At 38.7% G+C, this 27,709-nt stretch overlaps 1 protein-coding gene across 10 annotated transcripts in view; it reads left to right on the top strand.

The window, feature by feature from the left end:
- The window catches only part of LOC137259760 (phosphatidylinositol 4-phosphate 5-kinase type-1 alpha-like), a 367,781-nt gene that overhangs the window by 295,395 nt on the left and 44,677 nt on the right, over window positions 1-27,709 (top strand). For 9 of the 10 annotated variants that reach the window (XM_067797373.1, XM_067797371.1, XM_067797372.1 and 6 more), the window contains exons 1-3: window positions 7,362-7,688; window positions 26,018-26,055; window positions 26,937-27,056. In XM_067797373.1, the coding sequence (XP_067653474.1) occupies window positions 7,598-7,688; window positions 26,018-26,055; window positions 26,937-27,056 (249 nt within the window). In that variant the 5' untranslated portion in view covers window positions 7,362-7,597. Of the gene's footprint in view, window positions 1-7,361; window positions 7,689-26,017; window positions 26,056-26,936; window positions 27,057-27,709 lie in introns of those variants that run through there. The other variant, XM_067797368.1, reaches the window with a different exon arrangement.

Below are 27,709 nucleotides of genomic sequence, written 5' to 3'. Positions count from 1 at the left end.
AACACTCTGGATATGTGACCTAAATATATTTTATATTTCAATTGCTTAAATTACGGAATTTGATTTTCTCCATAAAAGTCATCATCGCCCCATCACCCGGCCTAGCCACAAATTATGAATTGTTAATCAGTGAATATGAAATGTCGTCTTGCGGCGGTTTGAAAATATTCGACTCTGGACCAGACTATCCAGTGATCAACAGCCTGAGCATCGATCTGCGCAACTGGGAACGGATAACGTGTCAACGAAGTCAGCGAGTCTGACCACCCGATCCCGTTAGTCGCCTCTTACAACAAGCATGGCTTACTGCAGGCCAATATTCTAACCCGGACCTTGGTGGGTCCTCAAATGAGGTACAGGGATAAGATCAATCAATTCTGGAGAATAGGTCAGAAGTTATTTCACCGAAAGATTCTCCATTTTTATGAGTAGGATTTAAATTCAGGTCACCTCGAAGAATCTGATAAAGATGATCATATCTGACCACCCGATCCCGTTAGTCGAACTGTCTGAACTCGATGGCATAATATCACGAAACACGAGAATGTTGGCCATTAACAGTTTACGTCGACGGCATGGTCCATGCAAGGACAGTACCACGTCCATATATTTGCAGTCGTCATGGAGATTTTGAGTAAACACCAGAAACCCCCAAAACGGTATACCTGGACGACCAAGCTGCCTGGTCATGGGTCACACACTACAACTGTCCGTGGGCTTGTGGATTCCATTCTGAGAAAGCTATGTGATGCTGGACTTTCCCTGTGAAGAACGTGGTCAGTAGATACAGGGGGTGTATTTTGCTGGTCAGAATGTTCCTAGTAGCGGGGATGGTGACGTGTAAGAGTGAGTGAGTTTAGTTTTACTCCTTTACTCCGCACTCAGCAATAATCCCGCTATATGGCGACGGTCTGTAAATAATCGAGTCTGGACAAGACAATCCAGTGACCAACAGCATGAGCATCGATGTCCTCATTTGGACACCAATGACATGTGCCCACACGGCCACACCCACCGGCACATGCACATGGCACAAGCTTTTAGTAATTTGTCAGAGTAATAGAGCACGAACGTGTTTCAAGCAGGTGAATATTCCCTAAAGACTCCTATCATTATAAGAAGTTGATGATAAACCCAAGTGTATCGAGAGTAAGTAAACAGGAATACATTATTCATGACCTGCTTGAAAGAATATCCCAGTAAAATCTTTTGTTCAATACGCTGTCCGTGGATATTCACTGGCACGATTGCATTTTCACCTTTTCATTGGCCCCGGGCAAGCTATTTCGCACACACTAAACGACTTCATATGGTTTGTAAAACTGAACATAATCAAAGATGACTGTTTCACAAAGTTCTAGAGTTAAGCAAAACAAAAGAAAAATTATTTTTAAGATAGTTGTAAAATGTTGCAAGGAGAAAAAAGTATACAGGACACAATACCCTCGCAAGACACAGCGCGAAGCATTACGTCAAGGTTTTATGAAGATGAAAATGGACGAATTCATCTGTTTTCCAGATATTTGGAACGGCAACAAAACCGTCTACGTGGAAACAAACCACGCCGTTACCGTTTCTCTAAGAAGGATTTGGTTCCTGAACTGTACGTACAAAATATTTTATCCACAAAAAATGACGTTGCAGGCCTTTCCTGCCTCTCCTCACAGCATAGTAGACACCATTAATAAGAGCCCAGATTGTTTATTTTGTGGTAATGTTGAAACAGATCATTCAATTTTGAGAATACCTTCGAAATAATTGTAATTTAGACTTTTACAGTGAACTTCTGGATCTATTTATCAAATTGTTTAAAGAAAATGACCAGAATACGCATAATACTACTATGAAAATATGTTTTTGGAGGCACATATTTGTATGATTCAATTATTTTGAGACATCTTAACCATGTGTCATTGCCATGTTATACAGATATATAATTTTACATATTTACGGTGTACTATAGCTAGTTGTGTACAGTTGAATCTTGTAAAGTGTCTTTTACGTCAAACATTGTCTGGTTGTTCAGCATGTTTTATGTCACTAAAATATGTCTAACGATGTATGTTCAACGAACCTATGACACTACATATCTGTCTTCCGACAAGTATACATGAGGGCAGTGGAGTAGCGGTGGTTTATGCGTTCGCTCGTCACACCGAAACCTGGGTTCGATTTCTCCCACACTCTGGCATCTGTGTGCACATGCACGTGGACGCACGTGCAGTACATGCATGATGAGACATTTAATTGTGGTAAATGTTACGGTCACATACGCCATATGCCTGTAAATACACACCGACACCAAAGATAAATTCAAAACATTAGTACCCATATTTTTTGTTAATAGTTTATTTGACTGTCAAGACTGCGGGCATAAAAGGTAGGTAGCTCAGTAGTTACCACGTTCGCACGTGACACTGAAGACCCGGGTTCGAATAATTCACACATGGGTGCGAAGCCAATTTCTGATGTTTCCCCGTCGTGATATTGCTGCAATATTACTCAAGCCTGCGTAAAACTTAACTCACTCACTATTTGTTTACGCCTTTCTTAATGCCAAGGATACCGCTGGAATGTGGGCATTAAAGTTCACTCGCACCGGTCGTGAACAGTGTCCACGGTAATGAGGTCTGGTCTGGCCTAGTTCCCAAGGTAAATATTTACATTCCTTGTCCGGAAATACACAAGTTTTAACGTTCCCAGAGCCTACCAACAGAGATGGACTTTCGCTTTCCTCGGACACCTATGTTCACGTCAGTATTTCTAAGATCTTGCACCGCAATCTCTGCATTGGTGTGATCGATCACAAACAAATCGAGGTTTTATATACTAATTCTATTTTTAGTACGTGGTGGGGAGACTCACTTCCGGGATAAAGCCCGTATGCTATTTGCGCAACAACTACCTGTACATATTCATACACTGACCCGGCCTGCTCCTGCTCCTTGTCACCATTCCTGGCTTGCAAATTGATGAATTATTGATCGAGTATTGACCACTTCAGAAATAACATGTCAGCTTATCGCGTGACCGGAAAAGTGCTGCCTCAGCTGTACATGTTTGAAATGATGAATTTGTCTACGGACATTGTATTAGTGTCATTTGTTCAACATACACATATAAATATACATGCTACTTAAACTGGGTTCAATTCGTTAGAGACGGGAATCGGTTCTCTATAAACATTATCACGATGACCTTGCATTTCTTTTAGTGGTTCGATATCCCTGCTGCGTCATACAAAAAGACGTCAGAAGGCGGTTCTGGTTAAAAATAGCTGCAGGTAGATGACAGCCAGAGTAGGGGCGGGGGTGAAGAGGAGGGTTGGCATCAAAGTCATATATCATTGATTGCTTGTCTGTTTGTTTCTTAACGCCGCACTCAGCAATACTCCAGTTATATGGTGGTAGTCTGCAACCTTTCAAGACCAGACAATCCAGTGATCAACAGCATGAGCATCCATCTACGCAGTTGGAATACTGCACCTGAAGACCAATTCTAACTTGAATCATAACGGGCAGATTGAACTACTGTCATACAGAGTACACTTCTGTGTTTTTAACAGTGGACTGCTTTATCATATAGGGATGGGCTGTGTTGATATTCTGGAGTGATCTGCTGTGTCATACAGGGGTGGATTGGGGTTTGTAAGGGCAGACCTATGTCATACTGGGATTGGCTGCTGTCATAAAAGAGTGTACAAAGGTGTAATTGTTGCTACAATCTCAAAGCTGCCTTCTGTCTAGTAAAAGTACTGAGGAACACTGAGTGTATAGAACGTAACCATCATGTTTCATTTGCCAAATGCTCGTGCTTTGTGCGAAATTTCGCAAATTGTTTATTGTTGTCTCATGCGCGTGCACTTCTCGAACAGAGGGAATAAAACCTGCTTGTCGTGAAGACTGAACAATCACTTGATAAAAATCTCCCGTGACAATGCCAAGACTGACGACACCGACGTGAGGAGAACGGGTCGCAGAAATGTCACAAATGGGTGCTTCCAACAGCCTAATTGCAAGGACATTGGGTTGCACAAGACAAACCATAATTCGGCTGTTTAACCGTTTCAGTATGACAGACTAGGTATGTGATCGACCCATCAGTGGACGTCCCATATTCACAAAACCCCGAAAGAATCGCTATCTGCGGATTATTCGCCTGTCTACATTTGCCCGACATTTCGACGTTCATTGCATTGCATTTTATGGCATCATATCGAGGGGTCAGTCTTGACTTTGCTGGTTCGTCACCCCGAAGACCCGTGAAGGTTCCGGGGAAGAATAGGCCTTCAGCAACCCATGCTTGCCATAAAAGGTGACTATGCTTGTCGTAAGAGGCGACTAACGGACTCGGGTGGTCAGACTTGCTGACTTGGTTGACACATGTCATCGCTTCCCAATTGCGCAGATCGATGCTCATGTTGTTGATCACTGGATTGTCTGGTCCAGACTCGATTATTTACAGACATCCGCCCTCTGGCTGGAATATTGCTAAGTGCGACGTAAAACTAAACTCACTCACTCACTCACTCACTCACTCATTGCTCGTGATACTGATCACTGGCTGGTGTCCAGACGCGTTTGTTTTCAGGCCGGGGCTGTGGGGTGGCAATGTGGTTAAGAGCTCGAACATGATAAACTCATTGTATTGTATCCATGTGGGAAATCCTGCATGCATGAAATCATGAGTAAAAATTGTTAGTTGTATTACTACGACAGTGTATTTCCTTCTCGAAAAGGGGCCGTTAATAATTAAACAAAAAGTAAAGGATAGGCGCCTGAATCGTTAAGTTAATTAAGGTGTACTATCCATGCATTTCCCGTGTTTCTGAGAACGACGGTCACATAAGTAGATTTACCGGTTTTACAGAACAAAATCTGTTGCTCTCTGATCCAGCACACATGCAAACATAACACCAACACATCACGCACACACAGAATTCCTCATGTGCGCACACACACACTCTCCCGCTCGATCCCCGAATATTGACTGGTGTCCAGTTCATGCACAACAACAATAACGAAATCATTAAATTCAGTAAGAACTCACAAAGACACAAAGACACAAAAATTAATGAAAGTACTGTCGAAAATAGAAAAAGAGCTGTTTGTGCACAGGATGGACTAGTCAGGCTTAAGTATCCTTGCGATCAAGTTGAATAAAAGTGCAAGAGGTAACAAGTGCGTGTTAAACTATTTATTGACATGTAAGTATCATAACATGTAATATATCAATATTTTATATGGTTTTCAAAAATTACATGGTATTGTATTATGTATCTTATAACAACGTCAGCACTGATTTCAATCTAAAACGTCATAACAATGTTCCATTGTTCTAATATCATTAGACATGCTTTAGGAGGTGGTCGACATCGTGTAGAAATTACAGTGGTGTTTTCTGCCTGGTGAGCAGCTTGTCCTCCAGTCTCATCAGTCGATTCTCTGTCACCCTGCAGACATGTTTTCTTGTGGGTGGGGCTACTCAAAAACTCAAAATTCAAGTTGAGCAGTCTTTGCCTTGTCTGTAATCCCAATCTTCTTCATCACTTCCGAGAATCTGCAGATATTTGGATGGCGATGGGTCAAGGTCTGGTTGAGTCTGCTGAGGAATTCCTCCAAGTTGTTGGTGCGGGGCCCAAATGTGAGGTGATGATACCAAGTTGGATGGGGAATCTGGCGTCATCGTCGACCCACGTGCAGACAATGTAGTCGTTGAAGGTAGTAGCTCTAGGTACATCAACCCCGGTGTCATGGACGACATCGACCAGCAGATCTTCTGATTCATGTCTGGACAGCAGGGTTTGTCTTGCATTGAACGGCCAGTCCGAGGTCTTGAGTCTTGCACCTAATGGCCTGGAATGGTGAAAGAAGCATCCCTTGCCGTAACAGTAAACTCTTTTTCCACAGCACGGATGGTACAGCACGGCACGGATGGTACAGCACGGCACGGATGGTACAGCACAGCACGGATGGTACAGCACGGCACGGATGGTACAGCACAGCACGGATGGTACAGCACGGCACGATCTCAAAGTCCGTTTGAATGCTGGTGGGTGCTTGGGGTGATTCAGCCTTTGTTACACTCCAGTCTTTGGAAGTCTGAACAGTCTAGTGTAATTTGTTGACTGACGGTCGGGGAGAAGGGCCGACCTGAAGATCCAGACCTGGGCCTAGAATTTAACATAAACTTACGACTATCTTAGCGTAAACAGAACTTTTAAAAAATCTAGACCCTAGATATGCACTAGACTAAGGCTTACTCTCTGAATATGTATAATTTAGTAACAAATTTTAATTGAAAAGGAGATCCAGGGAGACCAGACATTCAGAGCCAGGAAATCTAGACTTGCTTCATTTAAGGCTTTAGCACTGCAGAAAAGGTTTGGCAGTGGGCAAAATAATGTGGCTCTGTGACTGTGAGACAGACTAGATATGCACTCAGCTCCAAATTTCAAGGCAATAGGTGAATGTTTCAGCCTACTGACGGGTCTGGAGCTACTCACCTGTTGCAAAGACTCGGGTCTTGTCGCAATCCCCATCACTAACAGAAGTTTACTGAGTAATAAGTTGTTACTGAGTCTGTTTTAATCCTCTACTCCCACTATAATCCCACTCCTGGACTGTTCCGTTATACAAATAGGTACGTGCATAATTAGGCCTTGACTTTTTGTAAAAGGAGATAAGCGACGACGGACCGCTGACTCACGTGGCATGAAATACCCAAAACGTCTGCATGATGATACTTCTACATGCCAAAACCTTTACAAAATGTCCGTCGTCATACCTGCCTGAGCGACTACTTGGCATCTAAGTCTAAAGGACTATTTTCAGCAGCTAAACGTATAAGTTTTGCCCGATTTTACGTATAATACGTTTATTGATATCTTGTTAAACATCCCACTAGACGCCAAGTTAGGCCGATGTGGGTTATTTCGACGTATGTTGTTTACAACTGTGTAAATTTTAGGGATACAGAGTAGCAGCCTAATATTTTATCGATTTCAGACAGTACTTCAGAGTGTCCCATTGTTGTCGTTTAGTATTCCGCACATATATTCATTACGACATATTTTGATTAAAATAATAGGATAATGTATATATTTGTTTGACTTCTAATTTAATATTGTGTTGACCCTCCCAAAGGATGTTTGGATTTTTTGGTAACAGAATTTACCTAAAACGTTTTCAGTACTATTAAGTACTATTTCTGTACTGTTCAATACTACCTTACATCTCGATTGGAATTTAATGATTTAATAAACGTAAAACTAATGCTCACACCACTTAAAAGGTCGGATGATCGGATGTGTCACCACCAGCAGAGGATTCGTTGCCAACATATGTAATCAGTTTTGTTTGTAATAGCATATGCCCCAACGCATGCGCAGTGCCTCATGTCTGCTAAGACTGTCGATCCACACGGAAAAAAGCACCGAATTGATTGCTAATTGTTCATAATTGTTGTTAATTGGGATATCGGAAGTACTTGGTAGATGTCGTCGTAGCTGAAATCTTTCAACATTTGTCTGTGATGCAAGATTAAGAACAGTGACGCCCATTTAGGGCGGACTGACTGTGATGATCGGACCAAGAAAATGGCGACTGCTGCAGAAGTTACCCATTCTGAAACCAATTTCGCTCGTAGTGAACGACAAGAAATGAGTGAAACAGCCACCACAGGGCCAGGTAAGACACTAATATACATGGCAATGATGTAATATGTTGTTTATGGCTCTTAACGAGAGTAGTATTAACTCTGCAGGCAAAGTTTACAGTAGGTGTGTCACAAGAAAATTCATTGTCAATGTCATCGTATTGATTGTGAACTACGAATCTAATGATGGAATGATGGTCGTATGTTCAAATCTTGCCTGAGGGCTAATACTAAGAATTCTCTACATTCCCAGTAATATTTGGGGCTTATAACACGAATATGTTTGTGGGTATCTTGTAGACATTACTTCGTACCAACCTCCTGTAATCTTACTATATTCAATATACATGGATATCAATTACATAAAATGTTGACATTATGACCGCCGTTCATCATTTAAAGCTTAAATGAGAGTAATAATGAGTGTCTATCACTTTTTGAAGTAATCATGGCGATGTGACAGAATTGTGTGTCAAGGAAAAACAGAATCTTTTGAAAAATAGAATCACTCCTTGAATTAGTTTCACTTCGGTAAAGTTAAAGGCAGGAATTTATGGGACATGAATTCCTGCATCCTATACACATAAAAACTGACAATGGACCTAATGAATTTCGTGAATGCATCCACAGGAAACAGTCCAAATACCATCTTGGGAGAATTTCTATTGAGCCACCATATGTTATAAATGATGAGTTTGCTCCCAGCTGGGTTATGGTATCATTTGCAATTCGATTACTGTAACAGTGTGATGATTATGATACACAATACAATGACAGTAACAGAATTACAACAGTATTACAACATAGTGTTAAATATGATATTGAAGTGTCTGGGACCCCCATTTTGTAGTCCAACAGACCAAAAAGTAACGCGTATGAGTCCCAGGACCCTCAAAAAAAGGACTTTTACTTTGGCAAGGGTACACTTCTGCATACAGAGAGGTACCTGTGGTACTTTCCTGCAGTACCTGTCCTGACAACGACCCCTTCAGCCTTATTACTCCATGCATGCAACACATGGGATAGCAAAAGAGATGTATCATGGGAACAGGAAATATTGTCAATACAAAGAATTAATGATCTTTGTTATGAAAAGTGGAATGGATTTGTCAGGTTTGCTGACTTGGTTGACACATGTCAGTGGTTCCAAATTGCACAGATTGATACTCATGTTGTTGATCACTGGATTGTCTGGTCGAGACTTGATTATTTACAGACCGCTGCCATATAGCTGGAATATTGCTGAGTGTGGCTTACAGCTGAACTCACTCATTCCATCCTCAGATAATCTATCGATCATGCTGACAATTAAGTGATCAATATTTAGTTAGCAACTGTTGATGTCTGTGATCTGTATCAAAAATCAATCATACACAACACCCTTGGAAGGATATTTCCGGAAAACATATTTACTTCCAAACTGTTACATGGCAAGGAGACATTTTCTTGTTCTCTTATGAAATGGCAGTTTGTCAGATTTTTCCTCAGGAAGTGAAATGTGATCTTAATGGGTGGTCCATCTTGTATTGCGATCATATAATTTCAAGGCAACATTCGTGACTCTGTTGATATTGGAGTACACGTCTAAATTACTAATAAGATAAATTTTATGAAATCATTACAATTGGAGAAACAGCAGATTCAAATTGATTTGTTTCATGCATTTGTTGTTCATAATCATCATATACAAGGGCCTCTCTCTCTGTCCAAATACATGTTGTTTATTAAAAATAACAGTTACAAACAACAAGAACAATTATTCCATTCAGTGAACTTGACAAAGTAACCCATTCTTGTCACAAGAGGTGACCTATGGGAATGGGAAGCCAGACTCGCTGATTTGGTTGACACATCATCATATCGTATGTGTGTAGATCGATGCTCATGCTGTTAATCTCGGGGTTATCTGTTCCAGGTTGGATTATTTACAGTAACAAGTAGTTATGAACTGGGGTCACATACACAAAGAAAGTACTAAATGAGAATCATCCAGTTTTACACTAGACTGTATCATCGTATATTCAGATTATCAAAAGCCAACTGCTTGCCATACATATATGATGGAATCCTGGTGTGCTCAGGTAAATAATCTACTGCATCATGTGTGTCACAGATAAATATAATATACACTGAATTACTAGTGACATCTAAACAGTTGTGTTTATGTATGACAACTTATTTATTGTATAGAGCGACGTTTGTTAGTGGTGACTAATATGTCATGAACAAAAACTTCCTGGGGTATAAAAACAATATTCAGTCAGAAATCTTCTAATATTCAGTTAGTGAATTGAGTTTTCTAACAGTTGAACACATTTTCTGGCTCTGACAACTTTGAAGATATATTCCACCATCAAGTGTTTCAAAGACTAGAACAGTTGTTCCAAAATCATTTGTGTTCAATCATGAGAAAATGTGATCGATTTGCTTGGTTGTTTGATCAGTGCAACCAGTCTTTGATCTTTTCAGTTTATTAGAATACCACCACTACACAGACCTTAATATAAATGTCACTATGATCTTGATAATAATTTTTAATTCATCAAATTCTTGATTACAAATACATATCCATGATATATATATTTTGATTGAAGGAAGTGGTGTTTAAATGTCTGGTTTCTGTGTGAAACAAGCATGTTTTTCTGATGAAAGACAAAATGGTAATTCTATGACTAAGCTGAAAATGTGAAATGCCCCAGTCTTTCACATTTGCACATTGTAAATAGATTTTTGGTTGAGCTTTGCATGCCATCTGGCTAGGACACTGTTTACAAACCGGGTTATTTAAAGTTTCGGTAACAGCACCATGTCTAACCGAAGGATGTTACATTACAGTATTGTGAAAATCAAGGAAGTAATTCAGAAATGTAACTACCCAGAACACAAAATGCTTTGTGCACAGAACACACAGATAGAGACTTTTGTGTGTGAAATATAGATGTGTTTGCGTGAAACAGGCCGGCATTAATGTGAACACTGATGTGCATGTGCTGGGGGATTATCTGGGACACTAATCACAGTAAAGATGACATTCCAACTGGCTTAATATCACTGTTGCAATGAATCCGTTAGAAGCAAATGTTCCTATCACAAACACTGGGTACTGAATACAATATCAAGTCAGCAGCTGATGTGTCATTCAATTAAATCAGTGAAGGTATTACAAAGTAATTATTCTATATATTGTTTGAACATGTTTACAGTCTTTATTTATCACAACAAAGACCACTGACCACATTATGGTTAAAATGGGAATTAATGAATGCAATATGTCAATACCTGCTGGTAGGTATAAGAACACACCTTTGAAAATTCCTGAATACCGTATTCGATTCTTGTGATTGTGACAGGACTAATTCATGAAAGCATCAAATTTTGAATTTTATTCATGGAATTCGCATGATACATATGATAAAATTCCATTTTGGGAGTTGTATTTTCTGACATTTCTTCACACTGTAAGAAATTTCTGCAGATTTGGCAGTGTTATTTCCCATTCTAAGTGGTTCCAACTTCCTTTTTCGATGTTGATATGGTGACTCTGAGTGTAAATGATCATTAGCCATGTTAACAATTCTATTTTTATACACATAAGGGACTCCCTGGGGATTTCCCTTGGAATGTGGAAGAAGTTTGGTTTTGTATAATTACATCATTTCTTCAGCCTCTTGAAAATTAAGACCCGTGAAAGTCCCATTGTAGAATAGGCCTTCAGCAACCCATGCTTGCCATAAAAGGTGACTATGCTTGTCGTAAGAGGCGACTAACGGGGTCGGGTGGTCAGACTAGCTGACTTGGTTGACACATGTCATCGGTTCCCCATTGCGCAGATCGATGCTCATGTTGTTGATCACTGGATTGTCTAGTCCAGACTCGATTATTTACAGACTGTCGCCATATAGCTGGAATATTGCTAAGTGCGACGTAAAACTAAACTCACTCCCTCACTCACTCACTCTTGAAAATTAAATGGCCATCAAAACTGGAATGGTCAAATCAGATTGCCCCATGTCTGTAGGAAAGTGGTCAGATGTAACTTGTAAGGTATATTTGGGTTATAATTTCATTATATGCCTCAGATTTTCCAACACAGTATGTTCCTAAATGTAACATGTTACAGTTGTGCTTGAAATTTTGTAAATGAACTGATTTATATAGAATAAGCCATACACTAACATCTGAATTTTGACTATGAACTGAGAAGTTTAAGTGGAATGTTAACGTTGAAATAATAAGCGACATCTGTGTAAGGTGGATGAAAGAGAATCACATTAGCAGTGGGAACAGGGTGTTCCAAACATTACATTTCACTGTGTGCCCCATCAAATTTTGAAAATGACATATAAACATGATAAATATGAGTAAACATAAGTCATCTGAACTTGGACTGTGAATTGCTAGTTTCAGTGAAATGTCTATAATTAAATAATTAGCAACATCTGTATGAGGTAGATGAAAATAAACTGTACATAATTACCAAAGGGAACAGTTGGTGGGGTAGCCTAGTGGTTAAAGCATTCCCTCATAACGTCGTAGTCCCAGGTTTGATTCCCTACATGGGTGCAGTGTTAGTCTGTCGTACAGACCCTGAAGTATAAATATCAAAGAAAGCCCATGCAAATCTAGAAAATGTGGCTTCAGGCTGAAAATGAAGAAAGTCTCAGGGTTCCATTTCATTATATTATTTTTTTTTCACCATGAACGTTTTTTCAGTAAAATATGTTCATTTCAGAGACTAGTTGTTAGTCTAGTGCAGTGTATGCAGCCCATTTCTGGTGTCCCCTGCCATGATATTGCCGTAATATTGCTGAAACCAACTCAGCAAAGGGGACTGTATGTCTGAAGAATGCTGCCCACAGGTGGTAAAGAGGTTATTATACAAGTGAAAGAATAGTCATCATGTCTGTATGCATACTTAAATAGTGAATGTTTACAATTGGCATGAGCAAGCTAATCGGACTCAAGTCAACTTTCCACGAAGGGTAGGTGACATTTTGGTGAAAACAGCCCCTTGCATCATTAGAGAGAGGGATGGTTGAGTGGTTAAAACTTTTCCTCGCCAGAAAACAAAGCAGTCATTCTGCCTTTCTATAAGGCCACAGCCACCTGTTCTCAGTTTCATAGACCAGTGAGAAAATATTGTTGGCCGTGTCAGATTGTTGTGACTTGTTACTAATGTTAGTCATGCAGAACTTAATAGTCAGTAGTATTAGTTCACTTATTTCTTTTAACTTGTAGTAAAGGTAAAGGTGAACAATTTGAATAAAAGTAACTAAAACAGTGTGTGCTCAGCATACTGATTGAACAGTGAAAAACATTTAAAAATAATATAATGAATAACTTTGTAACTGTTAATACTATTACTGTATCTTAGTTGTGTTTAGCAGCTGAACTTAACGCAACACTGACACTGAACAGTTTTCATAGCCCTGCTGTGTAGCCAAGTTTTCAAACTTTCACAATGCAGCTGGTTTTGCTTGAACTACCAATTGAAAACAAATTTGTAATGCACTTCAGGTTTATGTTTAATTTTACAAGTTTGGCCTACACAACCTGCCTTTAATTTTACAATCTTTTGTGTGGAATGGAGCAAGGGCACAGCTTATTATGAACTCACACAAAACTTTTGTCAGACCACTTGAAGTAAAAAGGAGACTTGTCAGATTCTTTTGATGCAAGTTTTGGTCAATACCTGCTAGTAGGTATTTCTGTCACTGCAATGTTTGGTCAATACCTGCTAGTAGGTATTTCTGTCACTGCAATGTTTGGTCAATACCTGCTAGTAGGTATTTCTGTCACTGCAATGTTTGGTCAATACCTGCTAGTAGGTATTTCTGTCACTGCAATATTTGGTCGGTAGTGGCTGAGCAGGTAATTCAGCTGACTTTGTGTGCTGGCGATTAGGAGCCTGACTCTGAGGGTGCTGATTTGAATCCCAAATGGGACTAGCTCAAAAAAGAGTACTAGAATTTGTACTTTACCAAGGAAGTATAATCCAAATATAACATATTTTACAATACCCGCAGGTAGATATTTCTGTCTGCAATATTTGGTCAGTATCTGCCAATATCTGTTTCTGTCGCTGCAATATTTGGTCAGTACCTGCTGATTTATATCGCGGAATATATGGTCAGTACCAACTTAGTGTGTGTAGGTAGTTTTTTCACCACAGTATTTGGTCAATACCTGCTGATAGGTCTTGATATCACTCCAATATTTAGTCAATACCTGCTATAAGGTTAAAAAATCCGTTTTCATTTCAGGCAATCAGGTAATGGTATCTTACTTGTCCGTGGTCTGCTAGATAATTTCTGCTTATGGTTTCAAACTGCAAATAAACTAGGATTTCATTATATGTCTGTTCAAAACATAGCCATTAAATTTCACAATGATAATTAAGTAGAGATATATTTCGTTACTATTTATTTATCACCTCTCAAAAATAATCCACTAAACATTGAAGGTAACAGGCAACGCAAAACACAACTTTGCAGATTATGATACCTGTCGGTATGGATTGACAGAAACAAATCATCAAAAATGCCAATTCGACCAGTAGCATGGTTCTAATTCGCCCAGACAAACTTCTAATCGCCTTGGGCCCCGGGGTGAGTGTTAATTTCTATCACAGGTTCATACGATTCACTAATTATCCCCCAGCATTGGGGGGAAAAGTGGTTTCGTCAGCTTTTCTGCACTGCGCCCATAGCACATGCTCAGTGATAAGGTTCGCACAGCTTAAACTGGGAAGTCGACTCATAGTAAGCACAGCAAGTGATGCGTGCAAGGATTATTGCTATGGTTGGAAGTTGAAGAAGAGATGTGTCTTGTGAGTACAAGCATCTTGGGTCTGTAGTAATAAATATACACTGGTCCCATGCCTGCATATTTGCAAAGCAAGTTTTCAAGAAAGTGTAGCATTAGACATACTAATTTCATTGCTAAAACTTGCTCAGCTTGAAAACTGAAATGTGTTAGTACGTCTATGGTAACAGAAACATGTTGATTGTGACAATCTTTCTCTGTCGCTGTCACTGTCAAAACCCAGTATCTGTTTTATTGACACCTATGTGTCTGCCTGTATGTCTGCTGATGACAATATGCAATACACAACTTCAGTCATTGAGCACATGCAGTTTGAACTTATTGCCTATCAGGCTACACACCATAAACAGAATAAATTGATTTATGACTTCTGCACCTGGGTTTTGTCTCTGTCACATTATGCAATTACACACATGGGCAGGTGTGATACTTGTACACATGACATGTTCTTATATCTGTAGGTTGCAAACAAACTGCATCCATTTTTCACGGATGACTGGATTGGACGGAAATTGGTGCACACTCTGTTTCATGTTCAATTTTGTATTTGGATGAACAGCGGTTTCCATTCAAGCAGTAATGCACCATTTCAGTATTTGTTGATTGGATCAAACAGAAATGCAGAGAGCATGTGTTTACAAAAACCCACAGCTCTATTGACATTGTTTATGGATAACAACTTCTTATATTGTATATAATATGATGTTTCGGTATGGATTCTTATACCGTTTTCATTCTTGCTTGACGTCACATCATATACAAGAAAAGAAGATGTTATTCGTAACATAAAAAAGTCTTACTTTCTTATTACTCATCATGCTTCTGAAATGCCGGTTAAAAAGATTCTGTCTACATAGTATACACACAATGAGCCCTCTGGGTATGGGCAAATAAGCAGCCAGTGAGTGCACACCCGCTTTGTCCACGTTTGGTTGCCCAGGTGGTTCGTTGTGAGGGAAGAAAACCAAAGTACATGTACAAAATATTGCACTTTTCAATCGGGATTGTACGTTTATAAATTTGTTTATTCACAATCAACAATATATGTTAAATAAGGAATAAGTGATAATTGTGTTTTAATTACGTTTGATTTTTTGGTTGTATGTGACCTTTAACATCATGTTGACTTATTCTTTCATATTTACATCAGTGACATGATTTTAGCATAAAAATCAGCGCAAATGGAAAATTAGTCAGGACAAGTTACTTTCTTAAAATTTTGAACCCTTGCTCACTGCTGTCTCCGGTCTGCAGTATTTGGTCAATACCAGCTGATAGGTATTTATGTCCCTGCAATATTTGGTCAATACCAGCTGATAGGTATTATGTCACTGCAGTATTTGGTCAATACCTGCTAGTAGGTGTTTCAGTATATGTGCTAGTAAATTTCGTTCCAGGAATATATCAATATTTAATATGTTTACACCTGACATTACAAAGTGTCCATGTTTGTATTGTTATAATTTGGCATCTAGTTTCTAACAGAACCATGTACTGGATTGTGAAACACCAAGCCCTGATTACTACTCAGCTAGTGTTACTTTACTGCATGTCATGAAACAAAACCCAGATCACATGGTGTTGTACTATTAATACTGGACAAGGGGTTAACTGTAGCATTTGGGTCCTTGCCAAGTTTATCAAGTCAAGTTAAGCACCAAGGGCAGGCTGAAAAGATAATCAGGAAATTGTTAATGGTTAGATCTATCAACATCAGTATGATGTTGTCGTTGATGATGTCATACAAATTTGTTCACAGCTTTATCCGCTTGCTGGCCAAACCAAATCAACATCAAAGACTGCAAATTAAGAACTGTGATATAGATTACAATAAGCTTGATAAGTCGCTAGCAACCGATTGCTAGGCGTAACCAAGGTAACAGGCAACTAATTAAGAGGTATTTGACTTGATGACTTAGTTTATGACTTGACAATGTTTCATCTGACTATGTGGATTATTGCACGTTCCAAATATCTTGACGATTCTCTGATTAAAAAAAGATTTGCTGAACATTTTACATATACTGCAGAATTACAGTAAAATCCTGGCTCAGTGTACTAATTTTCATTACTTTCCAAATTGATTTTTGCACTCAATGATGCTGAAACAGTTTACCTGTGATTTAAACATACAAAATAGAATCATACATTGAAGTTAAATTATTTTTTTATTTTATATGTTGTTGTGGCATTGTTAAGAAAATAATTGTTTACATCTTATCATAACCTGTATCCACAGAAGATTTTACACTGTTTTCATATTTATACTGCAGAATTTCCCAAGGAATAGTTGCTCAAAATATCATAGCTATAATTTTGCTCGGTGTAGGATTGAACAACGTGCACACACATCTTGTATTGTGACTCCAGCATTGCAACCCTGATACATGAGAAAGGCGTATCTATTCACACCAAAACCATGTCAAGATGACTGTATTTCCTGTCTTGTCAGGAGCACCCAACACGAACATTCTTTCCTGTTATTCTCAGTAAACAACACAGCTCTTGACATCATCGCGGTAGTTTATGGCAGAAATTTCATAAAATTGCAATTACAGTGTAGGGGAATATCTAGATGTACCCACAGACCTCTATTCTAGTCAGGGGCCAGTACTCTAGTCATGGCTAGTATTCCACTCGGGGGCCAGTATTCTAGTGAGGGACTAGTATTCCACTCAGGGGCAGTATTCTGCTCAAGAGACCACTATTCTGCTCAGAGGCCAGGATTCTGCACAGTAGCCAATATTCTGTTTAGGGGCCAGTATTCTTAAGGGGCTGTATTCTGCGCAGAGGCCACTATTCATCTCTGAGGCCAGTATTCAGCTCTGGGGCTTGTATTGTGTTCAGAAGATAGTCGCTATAAATTTGCTTCCCAAATTGGAATTTGAAAGATTTCACACTTTATGTTATGCAGTTATAGCTCATGTTTTAGTGAAGGAGAAAAGACATGTTTCACTATCAATAAACATGATAAAGAGAAGCTGTGATGCCCAGCTTTTTCATTGTTGTTTTGACTGCCCAGGGCATTTTTGTCAATCTTATTCATAGGTTAGACCTTGAAGCTAATGTCAGCAAACCACATGGAAGCTAAGAAACTTTTAATTTGTGGTTTTATTTGTTGCATATTCACTTGCTATTAAGTGATCTTACTAGACACTGTTGATTGGTAATTATTTGACTAGATTTGGACTTCAGGCTGGTGGCGAAGGCAGTAATTTGTTACAGGTATAATATGTAATGTATGTATTTTAATCTAGCAAACACACAGGGAAACTGCTGACCAGGAGTTCAAAATAACATTTCAACAAAGCTTTCAGATTGGTGCTTTTGAAGTGCATCTGTAGGCTGAAGTAACCTTACTGCAGTATGTATGTCATCTTCAGTTTACAATGCCACAGTTCACCTTGGTGTCATATTGTGACAAACTTTGATCTGTCCATATTCTCAACATGCTCAAACACTCTCTCTCTGAGGCTGTTAAATATGCTAAACAAACTGAAACGTCTGTTTCAATAATTAACACTGACGAAGAGTATCACCCTGTTGCAGGTTTTTGCAGGGGTGGTGGTGTTCTTCATCATGGACACTGGGCATTTTCCCATCCATGATTACACAGGGACAGTGGGGGACAGTGGGGGCCAGTGATTAAAGTGTTTACCTGTATTACCAAAGACACAGGTTCAATGGTCTTGTGATTTCTATGTGTGAAGTACAATTTTGGTTTTCCTTCAATACCAGGTCAATGTATTCTTGGTATGTTATTATCATGATGTGGGATGGGATGTTTGTTTTAGCTTTCTCCATCCACCTGAAGTGATCGGGACAGATTTACTGAAAAACCATTTCTGACAGGGAAGCCAAATTTTTCATGTGTTTTAAGGATATGGATACCTTGATTAATTTAAAAAAACAGTGTTAGAATTCATTCCAGTTACTGCCTTTGTCATGCGTTTCTTGATTAGTGCTTGTTATCCCCAAGTTGAGCAGAGTTTCTCAGTAACTGTAGGTAGCAAATCCAAATTTGATGTGTTTTCAAGACATAAATATTGTGGTGGAGTTAAAAAATAGGAACAGAACACAGGCAGGGGATATTGATGACCATGCCATCTTGTTATATAAATTTTAGTGTACCCTGACAGTCATACAGCTAAATCTGTCATAAAACCATATTTGTAATTATCCAGCCATAATCAAGCCATTTTGTTGGTCCCTAGTAGGCCTGTTACGTCTCACTTTTGTATTTGGCGATTCGAATCATAAACATTCTTGAATTCAATTCATTATTTGTTATCCTTAGAATTAACTGATTATAATTTTTTGTAGAAAGGTTTTTGTACTTGACATTGAGCATAATTTATGAAAGCAAAGTATGCATCATGTAATATATCCAGGTCAGGCATGGTCATAGTCTCCTATGTTTGATTTCATGATGTACTTACAGGGCCTTGTTATGGTAGAGTACTTCTGGTGATATAGTCAACACATATCGAAGACTATTTCTGGTTACAGTTTTTGCTGACTTTGTGATTTTGCCCACACATGTTCCTGTAATGTTGTGTTATTTGATTAGGTGACCATTTTCAGTGTCATGTTTTTCAAGAGTTGTCCATGTTGTACCAGGCGCGGGCCTTTGGTGTCCATATTGTACCGTGCCCTGGCCAGTTGTGTCCATGGTGTACCAGCCCTGGCCAGTCATGTCCTTATACACCTGAAACCTTGTCAATTATGTCCCCTGTATGCCAGACCCAGCTCTGTCTTGCCCTATGTATCTGACGTGTGGTGTGCCCTCCAGTACACAGACCTATCTAATTATTTGTCTAATACCAGGTCAATCATTTCTATTGCTGTAATACCAGGTCAGTCATTTCTGTTGCCTTACTACCAAGTCAGTCCTTTCTATCGCTGTACCACCAGGTCAGTCATTTCTATTGCTGTAACACTGGGTCAGTCGTTTCTATTGGTGCGATGCTAGCTGGTTCCAGTGATACCTATTTCCCTTGGAATTGTATCATCTGCCCATAATTTAGTTTGAAGTGTTGTCATAAATTTATCACATACATCTGAATCTCTGGTTTTACATGTTGTGTTTGACTCATACCCATGGAATTATGTTGCCATGACAACAAAGCAGTACATTTTGCAGTGATTTGATTTCCTGGTCTAAGCCCTTGAATCATTGATAAGGCACAAGCAGCAGTTCAGACATGTTTGTTGACTTCTCGGCTAATTGGAAGTTTTTGTGTTTCTTTACATAAACTAGTACTGTACCCAGGAGCTCAACATTACTTTGTCTTGCCAACATCCTGTCTTTATCATCAGAATACAGTACGATGAGTCCAAGCGTCTTTGAGGTCATTATGAATTACTTCCAGCTTTAGACATTCAGGTTTCTAGCTTTGCTTCAATTATCTCGTGCGGCCATTCAGTTGGGAATGTCATATATCATGAAATCAATGCATTGGTATTATTTCAATATTGATGTTGTATGTCTTCATATTTGGGAATATCAGTACTTAAATGATACAGTTCTATAGCAACATATAAATCATCTAACAAGATGTATAAGATGTGTGCAATGAAATAGCAGGAATTTAGTTTGGTGCACACCAGAAATGGGCTTCACACATTGTACCCACATAACCATGAATCAAGGATTCAAACCCCAGTCTTTGGTGCGAGGAGCAACACTTTAACCACAATGAAGACTGCCCCCATCACCCAAACATTAAATGCATCAGCTTAGTTACGTCAAGCATTAATTTAGTATCAATCAGGTAACTTGTATCAGTGCACAGTACATTGTGATACCTGGATACATCGATAGGAAAATTTGGATTGAAATGATGCCAGAATATTTTAGACACTCATCCCCCTTCTCCACCGAATATGTTTTGTCGTTAAAATTTCAAACACGAAGTATAATTTTGAAGTTCGATGAAGCTTCAATTATTTTCTTCCAGTAAGGCAATTTGATTGGCAGTTGGTGATTAGACTTCTGTTGAATATCATTTTATCACAATAGAGATGCAGAGTAGAGCTGGTCTTCTGAGCAATCAGTGCTTGTCGTAAGGGGTATTTTTGTGCTTAGTCACAGGGCTTGATAAAGGCGTGGAATCCTACAGTCTGTCAAATCCACATTAAACTTTATCATGGTTCTGTAGTGAACCACTATTGAAATGCTTAGATATATATACAGTCAAGTCTCGTTAATCCAACACCGTCCATTGCACAGCAAACTGTAGGATTGCTGAGGATGTCGGACCAAATACATGAGAATAAGTTACATTTATTCCATTTGTTACTAACAAAAGTGTCGGATAAACGGAAGTCTGATTAATGAGACCTGACTGTGTTTGGATCATGAAATAAAACTGCAATTGATACCAACTGATGTAGATATTTGCTAATGAGACCAAATTGTTAAGTGTGGTCAGGTGAAATTAATATCTGGTCAAGTGGATTGAAAGTTTATTGGACCTTTGTCAGTGGAATTTTAAAAAAATGTTGAATCCCTGAGGTGGCTAGACCTATTAGCACGAGTGATCATATCTCAGTTGCATAGATTGATGTGCAAGCTGTTGATTACCAGATTGCCTGGTCAAAGAATGATTTATTTGCAGAATGCTGCCACATAGCTGTAATATTGTTGAGTGGATCATTAAACAACAACAAAAACCAAAACAAACTTTAACACTATGTGTGCTAATAGTTCCATGAATAACATACATATGTAAAGTGTTGTGTTACGCATTTTTTATGTTCATTATGATGATCATATTTCTGTTCATATTAATGATCAGTGTATGTTATAGACATTTCAGTGAAAATGTATGGCAAATGACTGTTGGCCATTCAGTATGTTCATAAAAGCTTCTGGGCCATGCTCCAGTCAGGGTGCAATATCATCTTTCTTTCTTTTTTTTCCCTACAGTACCTGCACCAAGTGCAACCTGGTTATAGGTTTGGTTGCACCTTTAAAATTTTGGTTGCACAACAAAATAATGTTACTAGTTCTGAACTATAACAGGATTGCTTGTTTAACAATTTTCATAAGTATTTAGCATAAGATACATTCAACAGAATCAAGTCCCATGATTTTGTTTCAAACTTGCATTGCTTTTACAAAACTGTGATTGCTACTGTGTAACTGATTAATGAGTACATATGCTTGTAAGAAATTTTGTACCTTCCAGTCACTTACTTCCCATTTAAAATACATGATGACAACAATAGGATGTTGGAGGATTTATTCTTTGATTGCAACTGGTGCAACCTGTTACTAAGGCAACCTTTTACTAAAGCATCCTGTACATTTTGAACATGCACCAGTGAAGGTTGTAACATTATGAAATAGCAAAATCGCATCTGTCATGGATTTATCTTTACACATTGGCTACTACTGGTGATATGGATAGTAACGAAGGTGTTATAAAATTTTATACTGCAGCCACCTGACCGCATTTAACAGGCATTGCATGGTGTATATAATTATCACTTATGCAGTGTACAGTGGGGCTGTAATGATTCACTTGTGTATTCACAAACAAATAGAATTCATTTAGGGATATAATTTGATTCACTGATATGAGGTTAGATGCAAGACTCATGTTCTGTTACTGGGATATTACCTTTGTTCTAGGATTTTTCATTGAGAGTATATTAGTCAGCAGCAACAAAACGAGAGATTTTTTTTTTATTAACAGCGAGAAAATGTGTAAAAATCTTAAAAACATCATAGCAATGCTATTGTTTTCAAGCATACTCAGGGGGTATATATATCAATAGCCTTATATAGCCTACAGGGTGGGAAACAGTATTAAGACTGCTATGTGTCTCTGGTACACGGTGGCACATGTAGAATTACTTGCCGTTATAAATTTTTCAACAGACTAGCTGATGTTCTTGTTAAATTTTTAAATAAGAATCATATGGGAAAGTACGAGTACTGATACAGCATGATATACAAATTAGCTTGCCCAGAAGAAAAAATCTCTGGACTGGGATGCTGGGCATGGGTTATTTCCACCCCCGACTCTAGTGGTTAAAGCGCACCAACGATCCAGTTTAGATTCCCACATATGTACAGTATGTGAAGCCTATTTCTGCAGCAAACTGAACTCACTCACTCACTCACTCTGAAACTGACATTACCACGATAGTCCTGACGGGTACTGCCGCGTGCACACAGATTTGCATGTTCACTCAGGGAAAGGAACCTATCAAAACTTTCCACAAGACCACGGGACCAGTAAGCAGACAATACTGATCAATACAAAATTCACTTACTTCCAGGACCATTGCAAAGTTAAGTAGTCGTCCTGATGAAACTTTTACAAACCAGGTAATTTTATCATGTTGCTCTCAAAGTGCAATATTCTTGAACGCATCATTGAAGCCTGTCTCACCTCACCTCACCTCACCTCACCTCACCTCACATGCACAGAGGGTGTGCTTAGTTCTTGTCTCTTTCTGTGAAAACTATTAATTAACGAGTCCAGGCAAAAGTTCATCTCATCAGGGTGCTAATTCTAAACTCTCAACACATGTTTGACTATGTATTGAATGTAAATTGCCAGAGCACATCCAGCCTGTTGGAGATTTTAATTCTTGTGTGAATGCTAATATGATTAATACATTTAGCTTGCTAGCTTAGGTGGGCTTGATTAAATAGCATTGGGGCCATCTATTGACACAACTGCACAAGAAGAGGTGTGTCACAAGTTTGCATAGATAAGGTCAGGGAGTTGATAAAGATATTCATATTTCACAATGAAAAATGTTGCAACTTTGCTTTAAGACCACTGGATAAAAATATGACTCAGGGTTGTTTTAACGATGTATATATATATATATATATATATTAGAATAGAAGAATTAGGAATTGAAATACTGCATGAAAGTGAGTTCTGAGATACCTGTTTGAGAAAACTATCATGGAACACATCTTTAATGAACAAGATCATCATGTATTTGGAGGGGGGGCATTTCTTTCTCTGTTTTCTAATTTTGCTTTTGAGAATAATTTTGCTGACTATAAACTTAACCATTTTTTAAAATGAGTAAATACAGAAGGACTGTGATTACCATAGGGAATTGTGCGTTCACTTATTGAGACACTTGGGGTGAATACACACAGTGACTTAATCTGCATCTGATGTTGGTATCTTTTCCACAAACAGAAATTAAAAGTATGCAGTTTATGCTAAAATATAGTCACAGATAATTTTGTCCGATTTGAAAAGGTGATTAACTCTTTTGTGATTAGAATACATCTAATTTTGAAAGAAACAAACAACTCCTTGTAATTTGTAAAGGACCCCTTGAGATGGGAGATTCAAAACCTGAAGAAGTCTAGAGGTGTTTTATTTAGGGATGAAGCATTGCAAAAGGGCCAAGCAGAAGGGAAAATAATCCAGCTCAGAGATTTTGTTAGAGACTGAGGCTTGCATTGATAGTAATACTGAAATACCTCTAAGGAGCTAATAATAATACTAGTAATTATTATTTTCATTTGTATCTTAAGTATACTCATCACACTCCCCATTGATCTTGGTGTCCTTGATCATGTGGTACCTCATGATCTCTTGGCACAGATCAGGAGAATGAACGGGTTCTCCACTGGGAGCACAGCCCTTTTGATCCTCTGGGTAATGCAGATGGCTGCAGTATTGGTTAGTCGACATATGCTCAGGAAAGTTCTTTGTGGGTTCTACAAGGCAGCGTTTCCTGGGAGAAGTCCCATTCGCGGTCTTTTTCAAAATTTTTCATTTATCAAAAGTATTTTACCAAAATTTGCTTGACTTTGCCAGCCTTGTCCTGTTTACTAAGAATGCTTTGTTTATCCCTGAAAGAATTCTTTGGCATGACCTGCTTTCAGCTTGAATTGTTCCATATAGCTAAATTTTATAACGCCCAGATCTGTCTCCACTAGCTGTTGTAAACTCATGTAGGTAGATGCATGGCTCAGCAACAGCTGTTAGTGTTAGCTGGCTATTCAGTACACATCATTGATTCGTGACATCTGCCCACATATAATCCACCTATCCCTGACCTCATTCGCCTTGATTTTGTAAACACTACTCTGCAGCATTGAAGGAAAACAGTTTTTGAAGACAAAAGTTATACTACTCCATATCAAGAAGGAAAACAGTTTCTGAAGACGTAACACTATTGAACAATATTGAAGAAAGACAGTATCAGGAGACATTAAGTTTTACTACTCCATAACTAGAAGGAAAACAGTTTCTGAAGGCATAACACTATTGAACAATATAGAAGGAAAACAGTTTCTGAAGACATAATTAACACTGCTGAAGAGTATAGAAGGAAAACACAATCTGAAGATATAACACTGTTATAGTATAAAAAGAAAACAGTATCTAAATACATAAACACTACTAAATAGTATAGGAGAAAAACAGTATCTGAAGATATATCACTACTGAAAAGTATGGAAGGTTCTGAAGGAGGACTTGCAGCAGCTCTTGAAATGGCATCACTGTCCAAATGAAGGGAAAATTGTTAGACTGTTGGAACAGTTTGATTAGGTTATAAATCATGCATTTGCTGAAATATGCTATGTTCCTTCAGTGTTAGAAGAGTGAAAGTCAATATGTTCTTGTGGTAACCTTGAAGGTAAGGAGTCTCAGGGCTCCAGATAATTTTTTAACATGAGTCCATACCACTTTTCAATATAAAAGTACTGGGAAAAGTTAAGAGTACATTTAGAGTATTGAATGGAATTTAATGGCGTGCAAGTAATCTTGTGTTTTGTTTCATTATGCACCACAACTTTGCCACTCTTGTGTAAACAGGTCAATAAACAATAGAGCAATACTTCCACAGATTCATGCGTCTGTAAATGATTCCAAGACCGCACACTATTGTTGTGGTGGGTATCTGCTACTTTTTCTGATTTCTTTTCCTACCGAATCGTGCATATTTTTTACCCGTACTGATAGTTCAGTTTTATGTCGCTTTTGGCATTATTTCAACGTCAAGTCTTTGGACACCAGAGAGTGGGAAATGGAAACCGGGTCCTCTACCAGACGAATGAACTCAGCAACCATTAGGCTAACCCATGTAGGGTTTTACAGGAAAGTGAATTCCTGCGTCCTATGTGCATTAGAGTTGACAGTGGACACAGCGAAAGTTTATAGAGCATCTACTGAGAATCACATAAGTCAAAATACTTTTTGCAAATGTTCCAATAACAAAAAAGTAAGCAGTCACTGTTTGCTATTGGCTAGTTTATGGTATTATTTCCAATATAACTACTGTAATATGGATCCCTGAAAATTCAGTGTATGAGCCCCTGGGACTCTCTAATGCTGGACACAAGGTAAATTCCTGACAGTGTAATGATTATTTTACCTTTATAGTAACATGTATATGGTATCATTCTGAGAATACAGAAGACTTGTATCATCAGGTGTCATTGTCAGAAATGATACAGGGTCTTTGCTGTGAAGTATTTTATCCAGGAAATCCTGATTCTTATTATAACAAGGTTAACACATACCTTTTACTTCTTCAGGGACTGTTGGCGCCAAGCCTAAAGTTACACCCATAGACGTAAGTATGGAAGCATTTTGTGTTTATCTTCAGCAATACTTCAAACAGTGTTTAGGGTTTTATTGCCTCTGTGGTGTGTTGGGTAAACATATTTGCAAAGCAAGTATCGTTATTTGTATCGTTTCGCCTAATAAGCATGTAGGGGCAGAGATTGGGAAAGGCAGGGGCCAGAGGCCATTTTGCAAATTACAACTAAAAAGCGCCCATTAAAATGTTGAAATTTACTATTGGTACAAGGGCAGTGGCCCATTCTAAATTCAGAAAATGGCTCATAATCCTGAAAATGGCCCTTGGTCAAAGTTCTCTATCCCAATGTCTGTAAGTATGTTATTTATATTGATATTTTCCATTGAAAGTTATTGCCAAAATGGTCAAAAAGGGAAGGAATTTGCTCCAATGTTACCTGGTGCAGGGATGGTGATTGCTGAGAAATATTCACTAGTTTGTCGAGGATAGAACCTAGATGTAGCATACCCGTGAAAATCCAGGTTAGAACTGGTCTTTAGCAACGAATGCTTGTTGTGAGAGGCTCCTGGATAGGGTGGTTGTACTTGGTGACTTGGTTGACATGTATCATTTTATGTCAGATGCTTAGATCAGTGCTCATGCATTATTTGCAGACTGAAGATCAGTTTTATGTATAGACTGCTGTCATGTGGCTGAAATATTACTGAGTGTGGCATTAAATAGCAACACACTCACACCCACAGACTCACACCAAAAAACCCAACAAAATATAAAAAAATGGCCTGATACATATCAAAAGTTGATCATCCAGTGCTTAATTTCCAAATAGTAGCACTTCAAACTGTAGCAGGCCAGTGAAAGTCAATGCAACTTTTCTGACAGTTGACAATAACAGGTCATGGTTTTTTTCACAGACAAATGCAGTGGGCATAGGGATGGGACCACGGACGCCGATGTCGACATCCGTCCGTGAAAAGGGAAAGAAGATTGGGCACAGAAGAGTGGACGAAGATGGCATTGTTACATATAAAAAGGTATGTGTATACTACAGAATCTGTAGCTCACAGATTTATATTGATCATGCATCCTTGCCTAAATGTTGAAATCTAATTGGTCAGAAGAAGGATCAAAGCTGGCAATACAACATATAATAAAGTGCAAGCTGTCCCTCAATCTAGATTTGTCATACCTTCTTTTCTAAATTTTCAGATCTAATTGGTTCACATGATCTTGATAAAGTACCGTGTGTCACACTAGGGATGGAAATCATCTGAGTGGGACAATTGATCACTTATACCCTGTATTAAAGAGACATGTCTGTGCATGGATTTCTGAGTCTGACAATCTTTCTCTTTCACATTGTCATAAAGCCATGAAATGTTTCTGGGTTTGTCAACACTACTACCTGCAGGTTTCACCCAAGCTGAAAATGGTAAAATGTCAAGGTCCATTTTCCCTCTAGGTTTTCCTCCTGTAAACTGACTTGCTGAAGTTGTAATACTTACTCACCTCACTTTGTATTTCTAAGGACCACCTCCGTGGTGCAGTGGATAGAGTGTTCGCCTTGAAGGTTGCAGGTTTCGATTTGCTGGCTGCATTGTACAAAAAGACGTTAAAATATGGTAATTGTTGGTCCTTGTCAGGAGCTTGGCAGTAATGGGTACAAGAAGGACTGGTCAACACAGAG

This window comes from Haliotis asinina, chromosome 13 (assembly GCF_037392515.1).
Source record: "Haliotis asinina isolate JCU_RB_2024 chromosome 13, JCU_Hal_asi_v2, whole genome shotgun sequence".
Classification (NCBI taxonomy): domain Eukaryota; kingdom Metazoa; phylum Mollusca; class Gastropoda; order Lepetellida; family Haliotidae; genus Haliotis; species Haliotis asinina.
Note: the sequence above shows the minus strand (reverse complement) of the source record. Positions and strands in the feature narration are given on the sequence as shown.